The 20,276-nt window shown below is 34.9% G+C and overlaps 3 protein-coding genes across 3 annotated transcripts; 2 read left to right on the plus strand and 1 right to left on the minus strand.

The window, feature by feature from the left end:
* The first annotated feature begins 165 nt into the window (after positions 1–165).
* On the plus strand, positions 166–1,507 carry LOC130986307 (probable calcium-binding protein CML15). The gene has a single exon (XM_057909683.1). It carries the CDS (start codon positions 909–911, stop codon positions 1,407–1,409), a length of 501 nt encoding a protein of 166 aa, XP_057765666.1. The 5' UTR covers positions 166–908; the 3' UTR covers positions 1,410–1,507.
* Positions 168–1,507, plus strand: LOC130986308 (uncharacterized). Its single transcript, XM_057909684.1, has one exon. It carries the CDS (start codon positions 168–170, stop codon positions 621–623), a length of 456 nt encoding a protein of 151 aa, XP_057765667.1. The 3' UTR covers positions 624–1,507.
* Positions 1,478–7,167, minus strand: LOC130986305 (putative phospholipid-transporting ATPase 9). Its single transcript, XM_057909681.1, has 11 exons — positions 6,055–7,167; positions 4,434–5,770; positions 4,161–4,271; positions 3,774–4,050; positions 3,581–3,669; positions 3,373–3,481; positions 3,073–3,276; positions 2,861–2,986; positions 2,674–2,772; positions 2,399–2,590; positions 1,478–2,320 (listed from the first exon to the last, which is right to left on the minus strand). Exons 1-11 carry the CDS (start codon positions 6,445–6,447, stop codon positions 1,688–1,690), a joined length of 3,570 nt encoding a protein of 1,189 aa, XP_057765664.1. The 5' UTR covers positions 6,448–7,167; the 3' UTR covers positions 1,478–1,687.
* Between the last annotated feature and the right edge of the window lie 13,109 nt (positions 7,168–20,276).

Genomic DNA, 20,276 nt, shown 5'->3' on the forward strand with positions numbered 1-20,276 from the left:
CACACAACAATTTGTTCCTTATAATTTTTTTTAGCTTCTGAGTTTGCCATTTTCATTGCTTCACACATGATAATACCCTTCCAACATGCCAAGAAACTTATTCCTTTATCAAGATATGTCTTCCATTAATCATCATCTTCTTCTCCTCCAACGCGCGGAAAATCGAGATGGAAGATCGAAACATTCTTGCTGCAGACTGCATTGTGTTGTGCTGCTGCTGCCAGTGCATGATGCTGCAGATCCTCATCTTCATACTGCTGAAGCTCCCACACAAGCTGATGAAGAAGACTAAAGAATACGCGAAGAAATTCAGAGCACGGAAGAGAGGAACGAAGATCATGCAGATAGAGATGCCAATAAATGGAGAGGACAGCTTCACAAGTCAGGGTGGATCCTTGAGAAGAGAGTCCCTTGAGTTTGGGTGCTGCATGTCTGAAATCGAGCGCGTTTTGGATGATCTTTCGAGCAGGGGTGAGTTTGCTTTCGGAAGTTTTTGGGGTGGAGAAGTTGCTTCAGACACAAGTTTTCCTTGTTGTTTTAACGATGATCAGCTTGATTATGAAGTTGTTGGTTACCGTCTGATGGAGTTGTTCGGCGCTGCCAACTTCTCTTCACAACATTGATTCCTTTAGATTCTGTCGAGATTAATTTGATTCCATTTGGAAAGAAATCTCCAAAAATAGTTCTTGCAAGAAATGCCAAGATTCCCACATATTTTCCTCTATATATATACATATGCATAATCTATCTATTCCTTTTCCTTTTCTTTCCATTGATCACTCGTCCATATATCTGATTTTAAGAATAAGGACAGCCCCACATCATTAACCAAACCAAAAAACCAACTTACAACAACAGAACACATCAATCCTCTCTCTCTCTCTCTCTCTCACCTATTCTGCCATTTGATGGCTTCATCGCAATGCGATCCGGAGCAGCTAAAGCAGCTAAAGGAGATCTTCGACCGGTTCGACATGGACAAAGACGGCAGCCTGACGCTGCTGGAGCTGGCGGCCCTCCTCCGCTCCCTCGGCCTCAAGCCAACCGGCGACCAAATCCACACCATCTCCGCCTCCATGGACGCCAACGGCAATGGCGCCATAGAGTTTGATGAATTGGTGGAGCTCATGCTGTCCGACATTAGCGGAGAAGCCGTCCCCAACCATGATCAGCTATTGGAGGTGTTCAAGGCCTTCGACCGCGACGGCAACGGATTCATCTCCGCGGCTGAGCTGGCCGGTCAGATGGCCAAGATGGGCCACCCCCTCACCTACAACGAGCTCACCGAGATGATGCAGGAGGCCGACATCAACGGCGACGGCGTCATCAGCTTCCACGAGTTCGCCAACATCATGGCTAAATCGGCTGTAGACAGCCTCAGCCTCCCTGGCTCATGGTTGGAATCCTAGTTAGCCAAGATTAAGGTTTGGTCAATGTTCTTGAAATCAAGATTGGATTTTTATGTAATCAAAGAAAATTTCTTAGAATAAAAGAGCAAATGCCCCAATCTCTCTCTATTTGCATGATAACTTTTCCATTATTACACCAAGATTCTACTGACTAACTACAAGGAATTGTACAATGTGTAGTAAAATTGAAAGAATAAAAAAATTTACAAAAAAATGAGGGCTTACAACAACCACAACATGTTTCTGTACATAGCAAAAAGCTCAAGAATGGCATGCTGCTAAGTGCGGCCATGGCTTAGTTCCTGCAGAGGGTTCGTTCGTGCCAGTGAACGCGCTGTGAATCCAATGGTGGTAGGCCTAATCGATCTCTGCCTCACTATGTTGCAGTACTCGGGATCCTCGTACCACCCCTCGTGCCTTATCCACTGTATCCTCCCATGGTACATTGGGAAGAATCTCATCTGGATCGCATCGTATATGAAGTAAGGCACGAGGGCAGAGACCACGACGATGATGGTGACAAAGTAGTAGGCGGGCGTGGCTGCAAGAGACTCGACAAAGACTTTGTATGCCGTTCCTGAAAAGGTGGGGGATAGAGCTCCATAGACCAAGAGGAAAAGGTACCACAGTGCAATGCTGCCCCAGATCAAAATGTGTTGTAGCAGAGTGAAGTAGCTGATTGCGAGTGCCAGCTGGCAGTTCACAACCCAGACGACGCAGGTGTACATTGTGGCTCCGAAGATTTGGAAATCCGCGGTCTTGCCCTCCTCGTTGAACGCCTGAGGGCTCAGCGCCTTTGCGCAGAAGAAGAATATGATGATGGCGCTGCAGAGGCCGTTGAACATCCAGCCAATTATGCGGCGCCAGCTGAAGAGGAGATTCTGCACGCCTTCTTGGTACAGCATGGGAAACTGCATAGCCAAAAATGTGAGCATCGATGAATCTGTCTTTTATACATAAAGCAGAGAGAGGCTGCGTGAGTTTGTTACCTTTAGACAGAATCTAGCTGAGACGTCTTGGTCGAAGACCCCGAGGGCAATCACGGGCAACGTTGTGAAGAACACGTTGTAGAGAGACAGGAACCAGTCGTTGTACGCAGGTTGTCCGGAAAAGGATGTGTGAGCCTCGTACAAGAAGACTGTGATGCCAAAAGTGATGTTCTTGTAGAAGAAGTAGCAAATCTGCATTGAAAAAAGAAGAGGGATGTTTAGAGACTTGCTGCAGAAATCCAATGGAGATTGTTTATCAGTGTATTAGGAATTACCATTGTAGAAATCCTTCTGTAGCACCAGTGTCCATGCACCAAAAGCAAGCGTTCCAAAAATCGGAACTGTGCGATTGCAATGTCGCTCGACATCACTGCCTAAAATTTGCAAAAGAAATATGTCAGATTTGAAAGGAATGATTTGCAACACAAATGGAGCTGAGTTGTGAACAATCAGATTTTCTACCTGCATTCCCTCAACGCCACTAATCCCAATTCCGATATCTGCTTCTTGAAGCATTCCAACGTCGTTGGCTCCATCACCAATGGCCAAGGTCGTCTTCGTGGTTCCATCCTTGACAAGCCTCGTAACCTACACAATCACAAGCAATCTTTGTAACATGCACGGAAGACAGAATAAACCCGAACAAGTTAAGAATGTTGGTGCAATAAACTCACCAGCGCCTTCTGTTTAGGGGAGGAGCGGCAGCAGATGACAGATGCACAGCCGACTGCAAGCTCAAGAAACAGTTTCTTGAGGTCGTCTTCTAATGCATATGCAAGAGATTTCCCATCAATGATCAACGCAAAGGCCTCAGAGGTTAACTTAGCAACCTGAGCCTTCCCTTCAGTGATCTGTCGAACAACACTTTGCTTCGAAGCCTAATAGATAAAACAAAACAGCGAGAATCTCAGCATCTCCTATTGAAACATCTTTACATTAACATGAAAGATTATCTGACAAGATAACAAATTTACCTTGGCAATTTCACTCTTTTCGCCGTTTTTCTCAAGAGCTTTGATCTCAGGGCTCTCCAATGTAATAATAATTTGCTTCATTCCTTGTCTGAGCAAACTACAAGCATAACTGCAAAATTGATTCTTACAGTTAGAAATCTGTTGGAAATCATACACCTCAAAACTATTTTTTCAAGATCTTAGGCCAAGAATATATAAATATATATACCCTATGTTGATAGCAGTTTCCATCTTATCCCCAGTCAAAACCCATAATTTGATTCCTGCTTGAGCTAGTTTGTCAATGCATTCTGGAACCTGAAAGGAACAGCACAAACTCAATAAATTTGAGAGAAAGAGAGAGAGAGAGACTCAGAGAGAGAAGATGCTCTATAGTTCTGCATGATTGTCTCATAACTTACCCCTTGTTGGAGCTTGTCTTCAACGGCCGTTGCGCCTAAAAGAATCAAATTCTTTTCTATACTTTCAGTCACGTCATCAATCAGCGCCTCACGATCAGCACTAACTGAGTTCTTGGCCGCTGAAAGCTTTGCATCAAACGCTTGATATTCGTCTTCTCTGAGTTCCCTGTAAGCAAGTATCAAGGTCCTCAAGCCTGCATCGGCATACTCATTGCAGTGTTCTCTGGTTCTCTCTTCATATTCCCTTCCATTTTTAGCAAGCCTCTCAAACATGACACTGCATAGAGCAAATCACCAGCATTAAACAACCAAAAGCAGACTAAAAATTGATTGTGGCAATGCCATATTCGACATCAGAGATTCAGTAGGCTGCAAAGAAAAATCAACCTGTCAGCTCCTTTGCAAAGTAACATTAGCTTTCCATCCTCATCTCTTACTATAACCGACATCCTCTTTCGTGCACTGTTGAACTCCAAAATATTTAGGAGCTTGTATGATCTGCATCAAACGAAATTCTTTTAGTATACGGAGATATTGCTTGATCAAGAAACATATACCACATCAGCATATCAACTGTAATAATATGGATGCCAAATACATTGCCTAATATAGGTTCTCATTTATCATTGTATGAATGTGGTAGAATGATAAGATACTGACCTTTCAACACGTTTTCCAGTGTTGGGATTCAACTCATAGATCGAAACACTTGTTTGAGTTCTTTTGAAGAACTCAAAGCCAAGTTCTCTAGCTGCAATAACAAAGGCAGCCTCATCAGGTGATTCAGCTTCATACGTGACTTTCCCCGTCTTCTCATCCACATCAGGCACTGCTGTATGACAGACTGCCAATAACCTAAAGAATTTCTGGATCACGTTCGAGTGATTCTCATTCACCCAATTCCCATTGTTCACCCTTTCATCATCAAAGTTGAAGCCTTTCACAGAGGACTTCCTAACAGGGTGCTCAACAGCATGCTTTGCACTCACAGCCAGAGGCGACCCCTTTCTATTAGCCATCGACCTTTCCACCTCCGTGATACCGTAGCCATAAGCAGTACCAGCAATCGAGCACTTGATGAACTCCATGGAATTGCAAGTCAATGTACCTGTCTTATCAGAGAGAATTGTATCAACTTGGCCGAGCTCCTCATTCAGATTTGAGGTACGGGCGTGAGCTGGTTTGTCGCCTTCTTCATAGTACATATGTATGTCTTGATTGATGAAAATGCTCTGAAGCACTTTCACAATCTCTATTGACACATACAACGAGATTGGAATGAAGTAGCTGTAGAGCAAAACTGCTGTAAGAAAATGATACACAGCAGCAATTGGAGCCTTGTCAGGATCGAAGAAGATGTCAGCAGTCTCAGGTTTGAGGTACCACCTTTGGTGCCCACCTTCCTTGTCGTCCCTAGTCACAACACCAAAGTAAACTGAGCCGATAAAGGCCATCAAAAACAGCACACCGAATAGAAGGTAGATGATCTTATCCATCTTCTTCTCGATCTTGCTTCTCTTTGAGGGAGGATCTGTGGAGTTCTGAATCACCTTCGTGTCATGGCCAGTGAAGATCACTGCTCCATATATATATTCAGTGTTTCGCAGCTTAGAATCTCTAAGCAGCAGCTGTTGAGGAGAGAGCGCGTATTGCTGATCCTCGACCTCCATGCTCCCAATAAAACTGTACAAGTTAGCATTAGGATCTTCACATTTGACAATGGCCTTGAAATCACTAAGGTCATGCTCCTCAATCAACGTTGAAGTCACTTCCAACCCTTGCTTGAGCTTCAAATTCGTCTCCCCATCAAGATTCATCGTCTCAACGTAGCATATAGCATCCTCGTAGCTCGAAGATAGCAAGAGTAAATCTGCAGGAAAGAATTGATCCTTCTCCACCTTCACTAAATCACCCACTCTCAGATTTCTCCATTCAGTCTGCTTAAAAATCCCACCACCCTGATGCACCTTCACCTTCCTGTTGTTCATCTCAATATCCTAAAAATCCCAAAACAGATCATCATCAGCAAAAAGAACCCTTAATTTCACTACTTTTCCTTGTTTTAATAAAGAAAAAAAATCAAGCATATGAAATAGAAAACAGAAGCATCTATGACTCCTGTCAATTTCCATAAATAGTTCCCATCTACTTTCTACAACATAATATTTCCTAAACTACTTTCCAACTTCCTAAGATACATAACACTGAATATCAACAAAATCAATAACCTTTAATCAGACTAGTACAAGAATCATCAACAAGATGAGGCAATAAAATTTACCTGTTTCTTCCGGTGCCAATCTTCAACGCCCTCTTTAACCATGGTTGCTCCGATGACTATAATCAAGGGAAAGACGGCGCTGACGGCGGAATAGGGCGCAAGCTCCGTGAAGGACAAGCAGCCGGTGACAAGGAAGTAGAAATTAGCCACTCTCCTAAACTGCTCAAATAGAGACTTAGGCAAGAAACTTGCAGCTGTATACTTTGTAGTTTTCACATAATTTGTCGCATAATTCTTAATACCGTTGTCGGCACCATCGGGCTCATTGCAAAAAACCACTCTTGAAAAACCAGGTCTCCCAATCTGAGAATGCTCATCTTTGAATCCTCCTCTGCCACATTTGAATGAGTAGATCTTGCTGAGATGCAGCTTCTTCCTTCTCTCTCCTCTCATTTTCTAGTATGAGAAACTCCGGAGATGGAGAATCTTAAACACCAGTGGTGGAAATGCACAACTGACAATGAATGCTGAGCAGTAAAGATACCTCAAAATCACAACTTTGGCTGTAATAAATTAATATTCCCCCACAAACCCCAATAACTCAGAGAGCCACACTTGTCACAGAATACCTTATTAAATTTTTATAACAAAGGGTGGATAAAAACTTCACCAAACAGAAAGAGGATGCAGACGCTAAATGCAAGAAATAGTGACATATGTATGAAAGAGAAGCAAGTAAAGAAACACAGCTCTCTCTCTCCACCTCAAATCTTGAAAGATTCGATCTTTGTAGTAATAACAGAGAATGGCGATGGCCCAGAACCGGAATGTGATGAATTCGGCTGAAACAAATCGAGGACGGAGAGATGTGAAGATTTTGAAGGGAGTTTATTATGGGACTATATAAAAATTGTGTATAACGTGTAGAGAGAAGAATATAGTTATTCAGAGATTTGATTTTTCTGATGGCACGAAAGCATTGAACATTGACTTGGATGGTTTGACTTCCACAGCCGCTCGATTGGACACACGCGCATTGGTTCGAAGAAGCCTTCAAACTCAACTACCATTCACTAAAATACAAGAAAATAGGAAAGTAGCTCCTAATTCCCCTTACTACTAATTTTCAAGACACAAGTCACGCATCAACTTCAAAAATACGGATTCAAAAAAAAAAACTTCAAAAATACGATAAGAAAATAAATAAAATATGGAAAAGGACAAGTGGGTTGCAAGATATAGTACACTGAGTTCGTAGAATATAATGTGAAATTTCCCGTGATTTTTTTTTTTCCTGCTTTCTGGAATGAGTCTTCTGTTTTTGGTCTACAAAAAAGAAGCTTCAGACGACGAAACGCTGCGGAAAAGTGCGAGATTTATGCTCATGCGTTTATATTATGAATTTGCAGCGACAAATCGTAAGAAAAAATGACGCCATGTTTGTGGTAAAAATTCAATCTTGCATAGTGGCTTACAGCATGGGGCATGGGATGGGGATTAATTAATTGTTAAACAAGAAACTTTTTTTTTCTTTTTCTTTTCGGGGTGTGTGTGTGTGTGTGTGGAAGGTAGCTTCTAGAAACATTCCCGATATCGTGCTCGTTTATGTCATGGTTTTTGTGATTCGTAGTAATTGAAAAATTATTATGATTTGAATTTTGAAGGTTCGAATATACCTGAAGGCTAAGATAATTTAGTTATTGAGTTATTTTGCTTAATTAATTACTAGAAAAACTTTTGTTTTCACTTTTCAGCCGCTGTCTGCGCGTTATGAATTGAGCTTCTAGAAACAAATTGATAAATTGTGATTAATTAACACGAGTTACTTAATTTGATAAATCTTGAGTCACTTTTGTACATTTTTTTTTGGGATATTTGCCGTAAAATACACGAACTTTCAACAAATTCTGATTTTTCCCATAACCTTTAAAATTTGAAAAAAAATACACAACTTTTCGATTTTTTCTGATTTTTCCCATGGGCATAAAATACTCTCAAATAGAAATTGATTTTTGGACTTTTAACTTAGATTTTTTGATACCTAAACGTGTACGTCGGCTTTATTATGGCACCTTTATTATCCCCCACGCTTATGTATCAAAAAATATAAGTTAAAAGTCCTAAAATCAACTTCTATTTGAGAGTGTTTTATGCCCGTGGGAAAAATCAGAAAAAATCGAAAGGTTGTGTATTTTTTTTCAAATTTTAAAGATTAAGGGAAAAATCAGAATTTGTTGAAAGTTCGTGTATTTTACGGCAAATATCCCTTTTTTTTCTCTCATAAAATATGTAAATTAATCATAAATAAAAAGAATATTAGTCGGTAATTATATGAATTTTGGAATTTTTTTTAAAAATTGCACACGGTCTTTTTTAACAATATTCGACATCTTAATTTTTTTGATTTTCACATAATCTTAAATTTTCTATTAATTGAAATTGAGCTGGCAATCTGAAATCATAATGTGGTCAAATTAGTGAGAAAAAAAAATATAATAGTATTGAAACATCCCCAAACATTATTGTTTATAATTAAATACCAATTTTAATTTTAAGAAACGACAATGGTCATAAAAAAAACATAATATCTCTCTCAAAAATCTTTCTTTAAATTTGTCCATCACTGATTCTCATGAATTCCACTCAATGTACTTTAGTTTCCCTTAATCAAATGATTTATGGATTTGAAAACATGGATTTAATTATAATCCATGATGTTTTGGTATACTTTTCTACTATGTTATTGTTATCTATCTCATTGTCAATTTCACCACGTTAAAATATTTGACTTTCAACTCAACTTCGATTTAGGAAAAATTTAAATTATGTGTAAAATTAGGGGGGAAAACGATTATTTTTGTTCGGAAAAAAAATTGTGTAATTTAAAAAACCTCTAAATTTCGTACATTTACGTACAAATAGCCCTAAATAAAATTTATCCAAAATATAATCATGAGTAATACTCTCTCCGTCTTATTACAAATGTCTCATTCTTTTTTCGATAAATAATTATATGAATAATTAACTAATAAGCCCACCACTTAATCTCTCTCTATACCTATTTTTATCAAATCTCAATATATTTTTCTTTCTCCACTAACTCACTTTATCTACTAATTACACATTTCTTAATTTTTGTGCCCAAAAATAATGTGACATTTGTATTGAGTAGGGCTGTCTAAATGGTTTTCGGGTTTTGGATAACCCATTAACTGAACTAAAATTCTCGGGTTTGGGTATCCAATAACCGAATTTTTTGGTTATCAGTTCAATTTCGGGTATCATTTTTAAAAAAAATTCGGGTATCGGTTAACCCGATAACCAAAAACGAGTTGACCGAAATAATCGAAAATTATTTAATAAATTATTTAATATATATATATATATATATATATAAATTAGAAATTAAAAATTAGAACTTTAGAAATTAGAAGTGATATGAACGGATGAAACCAGAACCCTAAGCTTTTCTTTAGCCCGCCTTCTCCCTGAATTCCGTTGCTTTGTTCGCCTCCTTCACCCTCTCCGACGTCCGACGCCGTCCACTGCCCTCCGTCCTCCGCCCTCCGTGAACCGTCATTCGTCCACTGCCCTCTATCAGCTCCTTTCCTAGCTAAGTGCGACCTGCCCTAAGCACGAGTCCAGTCCAGGCCGCTCCGCCGAGCTCCGGCAACCGCCCTCTGTCCCTAAGCGCGAGTCCAGTACAGGCCGCTCCGCCACGCCGCCGAGCTCTAGCAACCGGTAGTCCGACAGGTATGGTTTGTTGAAGGGTCTTAAATCCTATTCATTTGTGAAATTTTAGCTGCATCTGAATTTCAATGAAAGAATTTGACTATTTGAGCTCTACTGATTAACCTCTTGCTATATCTTGCAAATTTAGTAATTGCCGATGATTTAGATTTGGCCTCCATGAAATTATTGCTGTGAGCCTGTGATGTAGCGTGAAATTATTTGAATTTTAATTTTTTAAATGGGTATTTCGGATACTCAAATAACCGAATCGGGTAATCGAAGCGGTTATTGGATAACCGAACTCGTAAAATGGTTCGGGAACGGTTAGTGAAATATGGCAATTTCGGGTTCAGGTAACCGATATTTCGGGTACGAGTAACCAAAATTTCGGGTACGGGTAACCGAACCCGAACCGATCGACAGTCCTAGTATTGAGACAGTGAGAGTAATTATGAATTTGTCCTCGAAAATAATAATTTATCTATTAATTCTAGTAATCTCGTGTGGTAAATGTGGTTTGCTCAAAAAGATAATTAAAAGAAGGGTTAAAGTGCAAATACACCCCCTAATGTAGACACCCCTAGAGTGTATACCCCTTCATACTCGACATTGGATCAATTAAGCCTTTGATGTCCCAATTTCGGTGTAATTAAACCCTCCCCTCCTAATGTCGTTTAACTCCGTTAAGTAATTTATTTTTTTATTTTTTTATTTCGTAAGTGGTGGGACCCACCACCAAATTCGGTGCAATCCCCTTAGATTTCGGTGCAATTAAGCCTTTCCTCTCTTTCTTCTTCACCAAACTCGCCAAAAAATTTCAAGAATTGCAGATATTTCATCCTTTCAAATTTGTCACTCGTAAGGGAGCGATCGTGGCGTTCATGCGGGGGCTAGCGCAGAAGGGGATACGGGTAAACGGGGTGGCGTCGAGGCCGATTTGGAGTCCTCTGATTTCGACATCGTTCACGGAGGAGGAGAGCGCCAGCATCAGGTAGCAGACGCAGCATCAGGCAGCAGACGCCTATGGGGAGGGCGGGGCAACCTTGGAAGTGATTGGAAGAGTTGTTGATGAGTGAGATTCGAAAGCAACGTGGCGGTGGAGGAGATTATGAGTGACAGATTTGAAAGGATGAGATATCTGCAATTCTTGAAATTTTCTTGCGAGCTTGGCGAAGAAGAAAAGATGGAAGGACTTAATTGCACCGAAATCCAAGGGAGAATGGCTTAATTGCACCGAATTTGGTAGTGAGTCCTACCACTTACAAAAAAAATAAAAGTAAATACTTAACGGAGTTAAACGGCGTTAAGGAGGGAAAGTTTAATTACACAGAAATTGGAACATCAAGAATTTAATTGATCCAATATCAAGTATAAAAATAGTATACGTTTTAGGAGTGTCTACATTATAGATGCATTTACACCTTAACCCTTAAAATGATCCACCCTCCATAATCAATTCAATATTATCGTAATTATCGATGCACCGCCAAAAAATATTATCGATGCATTATCTGAAATTTTTATGTTTTTTTCTTATAAGGAAAATTTGGGGATTGCTGACAAAATTACCATCATGCTGCAAGGTTTTAATGTATTTATCAAGTACTATTAATGAAGTTGTAAACCAAAGTTGACTTCTTGAATATAGAGTTAATTTGCTTCCTTGACCATCTACGTGATTAACTTAAAGATATTTCAACTCAAGAAAAAGAAACGTAGTAACACCAAAAAAAGAAACGTATAGGTTTAAAAAATATTTAAAGTCATGTGTAAAAAGTTGACTTATAATGGAGGTACATATTTTTGAGCTGACATCTTTGCTTTGATCATCTATTCAATAATGACATATTATCTCTATATTGTGGTTGGTATAATTCCAATAATTAGCTTAATTATATGTTTAATGTATATCCTAAAATAATATTTTTTATTTCATTATTAGTCGCTAGATGTCTTGACATCGTCTAAATAAAATAAAAATCTAGCCCCCATATATGAATGGGAAAAATCATATATAGATGTTGTGTTGACTCGTAAAAATCAGTCAATTATTTAAAATTTTCATTTGGCTTTAAATTGATTATTATTGAGTTTAATAATTGGAATAATAATAGTTAATTATTATAGGTGATAAAACGAATTTGGGTTATTACTATTTAAATACACCAATTTTTCTCCAATTTCCAATTTTAACATGAACTTTCAATTTTTTATTAAAATACATAAGCTTTAATACTTACTCGATTTTTAACTCCAACCCGCATTTCCTCTAAATTGAATCTGAGGTGCCATATCTAAAAAATGATTATGATTCATCAGCGACACTTCAGTACAACATTGTACTGAAGTACTTGTCCAGCTGTCATCCATGAGTCCTAATCATCTTTCAGATATGACATTTCAAATTCAATTTGGAGGGATGAATGTCGGTGTTAAAAATCGAATAAATATTAAAGTTACTATATTTTAATAAAAAAAATTAAAAGTTCATGTTAAAATTCAAAATTAGAAGAAAGTTGGTATATTTAAACAGTAATAACCTTTTTTTTAATTTTGGTGTAATTGTTGAGAATTTTAAAGATTTTTTTAAGGGAAAATGGAGCTTATATTAAATCACGAAGAACAATATCAGAAAGTCAAACTGGAAAACTCAACTTTCATATCATTATTCCAGAAGAAGACGCTGCGAAGTTCGCCAAACAATCAGTTGTGTTAATTTATTTGATCCTTTGCCAGGGAGTTCAATAGATTATGATATATATTGAAACATAATTAAATAAATAAAAAATAAACTATAAAGTTTAATACTATTACATAAAAGAAAATTGGACACTTGTTGCCACTCGAATAAATTAGATCAGCTTCATTGGGCAACAATTGTTTTCAATCAAATATGGAGTACTCATTTTAACATTGTCAACTTTTACTTAAAGAGCGAAGAAGAAAGGTTATCTTTGAGAATCAATATGATAGAGAGTCATCAAGGAAGTAAATCAACTTTTAAACGGTACAAAATATAGGATTAACTAATTTTAATTTTTTAAGGACTAATCATCAATTAGTTCTGGCAAAAGTTAAAAGTAAGATCATGTAATGAATTACTTGGTTGTTAATGAGAGACGAACAAGCTGTAGCATTTATATACAAATCGTGGAGTTAGGAATTACTTTTATTTCTTGGTGTTCCAAAGACTTCAAACTTGTTTTGTTGTTTTGATTGGCATTCCTGATGCCTTGATTCCTTTTCTTTTAATAAAATTTTTACTTAACTGATAAAAAAAAAAGCATTTATATACAAATAAATATTACTCCAATATATATAAATTATAAAGTACTGTGAGCGCTGCTGGTGTTTGCTTCACGTCAGTTATATCTTTCTTCTTCTTATAAATAAAAAAAAATTGCGATAAAAACCATTAAAATTATAAATTATAATTAAAAAATCAAAACATAAATTTAATTCCTCCATTTGAAGTTTAATAGTAGAAAATTGTAATTTTGATATTACCAATCTGCACAATTTTTAGATAGAAACAATATACTCGCATGACCATTTTGAAGAAGGAAATACTCCATCCGTCCCAATAATGAAGATATGCTTCATTTGGGCACGGAGACACACTTCATTTTTTAGATAGTTTATGTGATAAAGTGTTGTCGCTCACATCATTAGTGTAGTTGATTAACTTTTGTTTATTGAATTTATTTACTTTTATTTTACATTGCAAATTGATTTTTAAATTTTTAAAATTCAGAATTTCAAAATTTTTAATTAATTTAATTATTCTCATTATTTTTTTTCTCGATTTTTCTGTTTGGAGTTTTTTTAAATTACTGTTTCTTTCCAAAAAGATGGTAACAGTGTTCCAATACAAACCACCGCCGACGACCACCACCACCACCACCGACCACAATTATCACCATAACCGTGAACTCACACAAGCAAATTGCACAATCAAACCAAAAATTCCAAGTGCATTCCAATTCAGATTTGAAAATTTCAATTCATAGTGTATTACAACAAAATTTAAAAAGGCAGCACAATGAATTGAATAATAAAAAAAAAACAATGAACCCAAAATCGACACTCCATTTCTTGGCAAAATCATCGTCGGCCACCGCCGCTAATTTGGAGATGGTGGTGGAGATCTGGAGATAGGACGATTTTTGGGACGATTTCTGAAAATTGGGGCTAGGGGTTTTTAGGCGGCGTCTGTGGAGATGGCGGTTGCGGTGGTGGAGATCTGGGGTTGAAAATTGGGGCTAGGGGATTTCAGTCGGACCAGAGATCTAGGGTTGGAGAGGAGGGCGGCGGCGATTCCAGAGGAAGAACGCGGCAGAGGGACGAGGTGAACCCAAAACCGCTGCCCCTTCCACCAGCCCCACTCCCTCCTTCGTCCAATTTCTCCCCTAATCTGTACCCACAACCAACAACAACAATACCCTTCATCAAACGCCCCTTTGCCGAAAAAATCGTCCACCGCCTCAACAATTTCTAGAAATTGGGGAAGATGAGATAAAGGTAGAGAGGGAGACGGCGGTTGCGGCGGAGATAGAGGGTTTCAGAAGGAGAAAGGCGGCCTCACCGCTGTTGTGCAGTCGAAAGAAAAAGAGAGGGGGATGGGTGGCGGCTGTTTGGCCGGAGAAGGAGAAGTAGGCGGCGGCGGAGAAGGAGAAGAGAGGGGAATGGGCGGCGGTTTCAGAAGGAGGAAGGCACCCGCCCTGTTTTCAAACAAGAGAGAGAGAGAGAGAGGGAGAGAGAGAGAGAAAGAGGGCGAGCTGAGGGTAGATACCGCCGGCCTTCGTGGGGTGGCGCCGTGGTCAGCGGCGCCAAGAGAGAGAGAGAGAACATTCCAGAGAGGGAGGCAGATGAATAAGAATGATTTAGGGTTTTTTGTTTCTTATTTATACCTTAATTAAGATGCAATTAATTAGTGTATCTTAAGCCCTAATTATTTTCTTATTTGGAAGTGTGTCTTTATTATTGGGACAACCCAATAAGGAAAGTGTGTCTTCATTAGTGGGACGGAGGGAGTACAATATTTGGCCACTAATTGAAAAACACAAAATCTGACCAATTTTAATGTTTTAAGACTATTTTGCCCTTAATTAAGGTGAACCGAATTCGGTTCGTCCTAACTAAGGGCAAAACAATCTTTACACGTAATAAATAGTCAGATTTTATATTTTTTCAATTAATGACTAAATATTGTGTTTCCTTCTTCAAAATAACTATTTCCAAAACGCTTAAGATATATATAAAATAAGAATCATTTTCAGCCCTTAGATCATCAAGATCTACGGTTGATTTGTAATCATGTTGGATGGATTTATGGTCCTGAGTTCGAATCTCAAAGGTGTGGGCTACCGTGAGAGCACATCTTAAAATAAGAAATAAGAACAATTTTTAATGTATGAATTTTATGTAGAACACGTATGAATTCGCTGTATAAAAGTATGAATTGTGAAAAATAAATTTTTGCTATTTTTGAGATTCGAACTCAGGACCATAAATTCATCCAACATGATTACAAATCAACCGTAGATCTTGATGATCTAAGGGCTGAAAATGATTCTTATTTTATATCTTAAGAAATGCTCTTATTTTAGCATTCCCTATATCTTTATATATATAAAAAACAAAGTAAATGTAATTTAATTCAATTGCAAGGATATAATTGGAATTGGAGTGAAAAAATTGTAAATCAGATTTAATGTGTTAACTACTACACGCTTAATTTTCGAAAAGTATAAACTGCCGTTAGGCATAACCAATAAAATAGCAAACCATACAATTGTTGTGCAATACATTATTTAAATCTTTTATTTTTTCATTTTCATATTTTACAGATAGGACACATTTTTTCATTTATAAGAATTTCATATTATGTCAAATATATAATATGCATCTTGAATAAAAGATTATGAAATAAACTTTAATTTGATATATAATACATAAAAAATAAATTTAAAATAACCAAGTTATGATAACAAACTATAATATATAAAATAATTTATATTTATAAATAATGATAATTTAATTGCAATTAGAAACTGTATCATTTTTTTATAAAATTTCTCAAATTGTGTATTTTTATTTATTCCATTCAAAAAATTATTAATATGACATTATCTAATTATTTTATTGATTTTTAAAAATGACAATTCTTTTATTTTCTATTAATGTGTTTTTTTATCCATACAATTATCTTTGATAGATATTAAAGTATTAAAGTAAGTTCAAATATTATTATGTGTTTATTAAAATTTTAAAATATGTGTTGAGATATGGTCTGGGATAAATAAGGTAAATTCATGGCTTTATTGAATTAATTATTGGTCGAGGATTCAAATGTCATAGGCTGCAAAATTTACTATTACTTTTTTGCAATTCATCATTTTTCACAATAAATTTATCTATACTATATTAAAACAGCAGTTTTCAATTAGAAATTGATTTCAAATCAATTTGAAATTGATTTGAATGGCAATTTTGATAATACTTTTAATATGAAGGTTAAAAAAAATTATTAACACCACTAACTCATTTCACACGTTCACACTAATTCAACAAAATATATTAATTACTTAGAAAACACTATTCAAATATATTTATTCAATTTGATTTTCTTTTAAATTCATCAACTTTAATTTATAAAAAAAATATTCAATATGGATGTTAAATTAAAGATAATGACGATATCTTTAATTTGATGTAAAAATTATAAAAAATAAATTTAAAACCAATAAGTTATTATAATTTTTTTCTCTCTCCTCTCTCTTCTCTCCTCTATCATCTCCTCTCTCATTTCTCATTTTTTAAAATTCACGGTTCTTTCATTCCTTTTTCCATATTTTTTTATTTTATTTTTTATGTTTTTACTATAGATCAGTATTTTTTATATTTTACTATTTATATTTTTATTATATCAGTTTAATGCAATTACAATGATGAAACTTATATTTGTTCATTTTAGAAATCTTTAGCTTAAAAATATTTTTTTAAAGGTCAACTTTATATTAATATAAATTTGTAGATAAATAACTAATATATAGTATATCTTAAAAATCGAATTTTTAAGCTTCAAAATTACTCATTGGAAAATCAGTAATTAGAGAACCATTATCGATTTTCTTTAAAAATAAAAAATAAAAGTAAATTGAAGAGTTTAATTTTTTAGTAGCACATTTATTTAAATTTACTGAAATTGTATACATTTTATTTTGGAAAATGAACGACACATATCTCATGTTAAACCCTTTATTTTTTCACTTTCCAATTGAAAAAAAAAATGTATACATTGTAACTTTATTTTAAAATTTGAGCATAAACAAAATGACCTCATAAATATGCATTCGAAAACTATATTAAACTACAGTTATACTATATGTAAATAAATAGTTTTGTAAATCTTAGAATATTATATGATCCATAATGATACTCATTATCATCTATACTTGCTTTTGATATTTCATAATTTATTTATTTATAAATTTATACACATTATCAATTAAATCAATTAATTGCTATTTCAATAATTGAAAATTCGAATGTTTTCAGATTGATATTTTTATTGAGATTATATTGTGAATAATTTATTTTTTATTGAGATAATTTATGTTTATATTTACTTATATATATATATATATATATATATTATGTTTAACATTTTTTTTATTTATTTAAATTATCGTTCAATTTCGATGATGGTCGTGCATCGCACGAGCGGGCACATACTAGTAATGTTACATATCGAATTCATAGTCAATTTATTTTATATTATTATATAAATTACATTAGCTGTATTAAAAAATTTAGATTATTTTGCAAATAATAAATTTGATATCAAATTTTATTTTTATTAGTTTAAATTAATAATTGTAAAGAATATGCATAGCTTATGCGAGTCTAAAATCATAATCACCGCGCATCGCGCGTGAGGTACACTAGTATATATAAAAGAATGTGGATGTGAATTAAAAGGCAGCAATTAATATTTACGGTGGATACTCAAAAATAGTAATGTTGTATATCAGTTCTTATTCACGTGATATTTATAATAATAAATATTGATGAATGTGCATATGCTATAGGTATATAGGATTATATGTTCAGATAGAGTTAAACTATATACCCATTTTAAAATAGGAGCTACGAACTATTAAAATATGATGAATTTGCAGCGAAAATGATGAACTCAAAAAAATGATAAAATTTCAGTATTATAAATTTATTCAATAAAATAATAAATTCACTATAAATTTTATGTATAATCTAAAGACTGAATTTTTTTATGATTTATTATATTTTAAAATAAATTTTATTTTATTCTATAAGAATTGAATATGTATTGATGTACAAATAAAAATATTGTGCTAACATTTATATAAACAAACATACACCAAACTTGGTGACAAATGGATGCTAATAAATTAACACGTTTGCCGGCGCCGGTGGAAGCCCCAAATTCTTGGCTTATTGCAACTAGGGATGTCAATGCAGCCCGAAACCCGTGGGCCGACCTAAATAACCCAACAAAATTAGAGGGTTAGGGTTGAAAAATCGCAACTCGAAAAAATCTCTAGCCCGATTAGCCCGCACCCGACTAACCCGGAACCCGATAGGGCTAGCCCGAAAACCCGATGGGCTGATGGAATTGTGACTGATGCATCCAGTTACAACTTCTGCTATGTTTAGATCTATGGTATTTGCTTAAATATATATATGTAGCCTCATTAAAAAAAAGTGAAATTAATTAGTTAGAATATATGTGTGTGTGTGTGCAATCTCATTAAAAAAGTGAAATTAATTACGAATTTTTTGTAGAAATTGATTATTAGTATCTCATTAGTTAGAAATTAATTATTAGTATCTCATTTTAAAGTGATACAATTTTTTTTTTCTGTCAATGAGACGTGCATGGCAAATCCACTAATTATTCAGTAATAATCCAAATTGATTCTAGGCATTGATACATGTTAAATTTTACTATCTCATTTTAATATAATTTAGTTTATGTAATCTTGAATATCTTTTATTTTTTGCATTTCATGCTTTGCTATATAATTTATATCTTTAATATCTATGTATATTTTATACATTATACATTAGATCATTAGGAATAATAAAATACAAATGATAATTTTATTTTTACGCCTTTAACCTGATTAGCCCGATGGGCTAGCCCGAAACCCGAAAGTTTAGGGTTAGGGTTGAAGATTTACAACCCGAAAAAATCTCCAACCCGATTAGCCCGCACCCGACTAACCCGGAACCCGATAGGGCTAGCCCGAAAACCCGGTGGGCTGGCCCGATTGACATCCCTAATTGCAACCGTTGGCAGAAACAAGGCGGCGTTTGGTGGTCGTATCAAGGGCGCGCCCTCTTCAACATACAATAAGATTTAGATCGCAGATTATACTCTCTCCGTTTCATTATAAAATATCTTAATTTCTATAATGAGAGATGTTTCATTGCAAATATTTCATTTATTTTTTGATAAATAATTAAGAGACTAATTAACTAATAGGCCCACTACCTACTCTATCTCTATACCTGTTTTTATAAATCTCAATTTATTTTTCTCTCCACCAACTCACTTATTTAATAATTACACATTTTTTAATTTTCATGTCTAAAAAGAATGAGACATTTTTAATGGGACAGAAAGAGTATTAAAAATAAAAATGTTTTTTCACCAAACTTTATGTTTGGTACTCCTACAATTTGATGCAATATTATACTACAAACTATATATTCATTTCGTGGTCATACAAGATTGTTCATTTCTTTCGAATGTAATTTAATTTTATTATATTATTTCAATTATTTATTTTCAACTAATTTTATATTAGTTTTCAATCAACTTGATACATAAGATTATTAATATCAATTCAATAAAGAAAATGATTACATTTGATCAAAGAATACAAAAATAAACATATGAATAAAAACCTAAAATATGCATTGGCATGTAGAGGGTGTCTGGTCTAGAACCAGCCACCCTATATATTTGAATATGGTTATATATGTTTCATCAATTGTAATTGACTGATTTTCTGCCAAACCAATTATTGACTTTTGATTGGTGGAATTAGGCTTACCATTAATTAGGCTTACAATTTGTATATCTATCTTCCCACTAGAGAGAAAACCACAACTTTGATGGAAATTTTCATTAAATCCGTACGCTTGTGGAGTGTCAAAAGAAATGGCTATAATTTATTTTTGTGAAATGATCATATATGATCAATTAGGATAGATGCACATGCGAATTCTTTACTTTTATAGTATTTCCTTAATGTTGCCCAGATACTTTTTTTTAATCAGAGGATGGTGGATTAAAATTCGATCCCTCACTCGTATACAGAGGATGAATACATAATACAATATAAATTATTAAGTTTGTGGTTCATGTACTTTATTTTAAACAATAAATTGATCTTATTTATGTTGTTTTCTGCTATATATACAATTACATAAATATAATCTAGTTCTATATATTAATATATTGACTAAATAATCTAGTTCCATTTCACAAAATTTAATTA

Source organism: Salvia miltiorrhiza, chromosome 5 (genome assembly GCF_028751815.1).
Source record: "Salvia miltiorrhiza cultivar Shanhuang (shh) chromosome 5, IMPLAD_Smil_shh, whole genome shotgun sequence".
NCBI lineage: Eukaryota > Viridiplantae > Streptophyta > Magnoliopsida > Lamiales > Lamiaceae > Salvia > Salvia miltiorrhiza.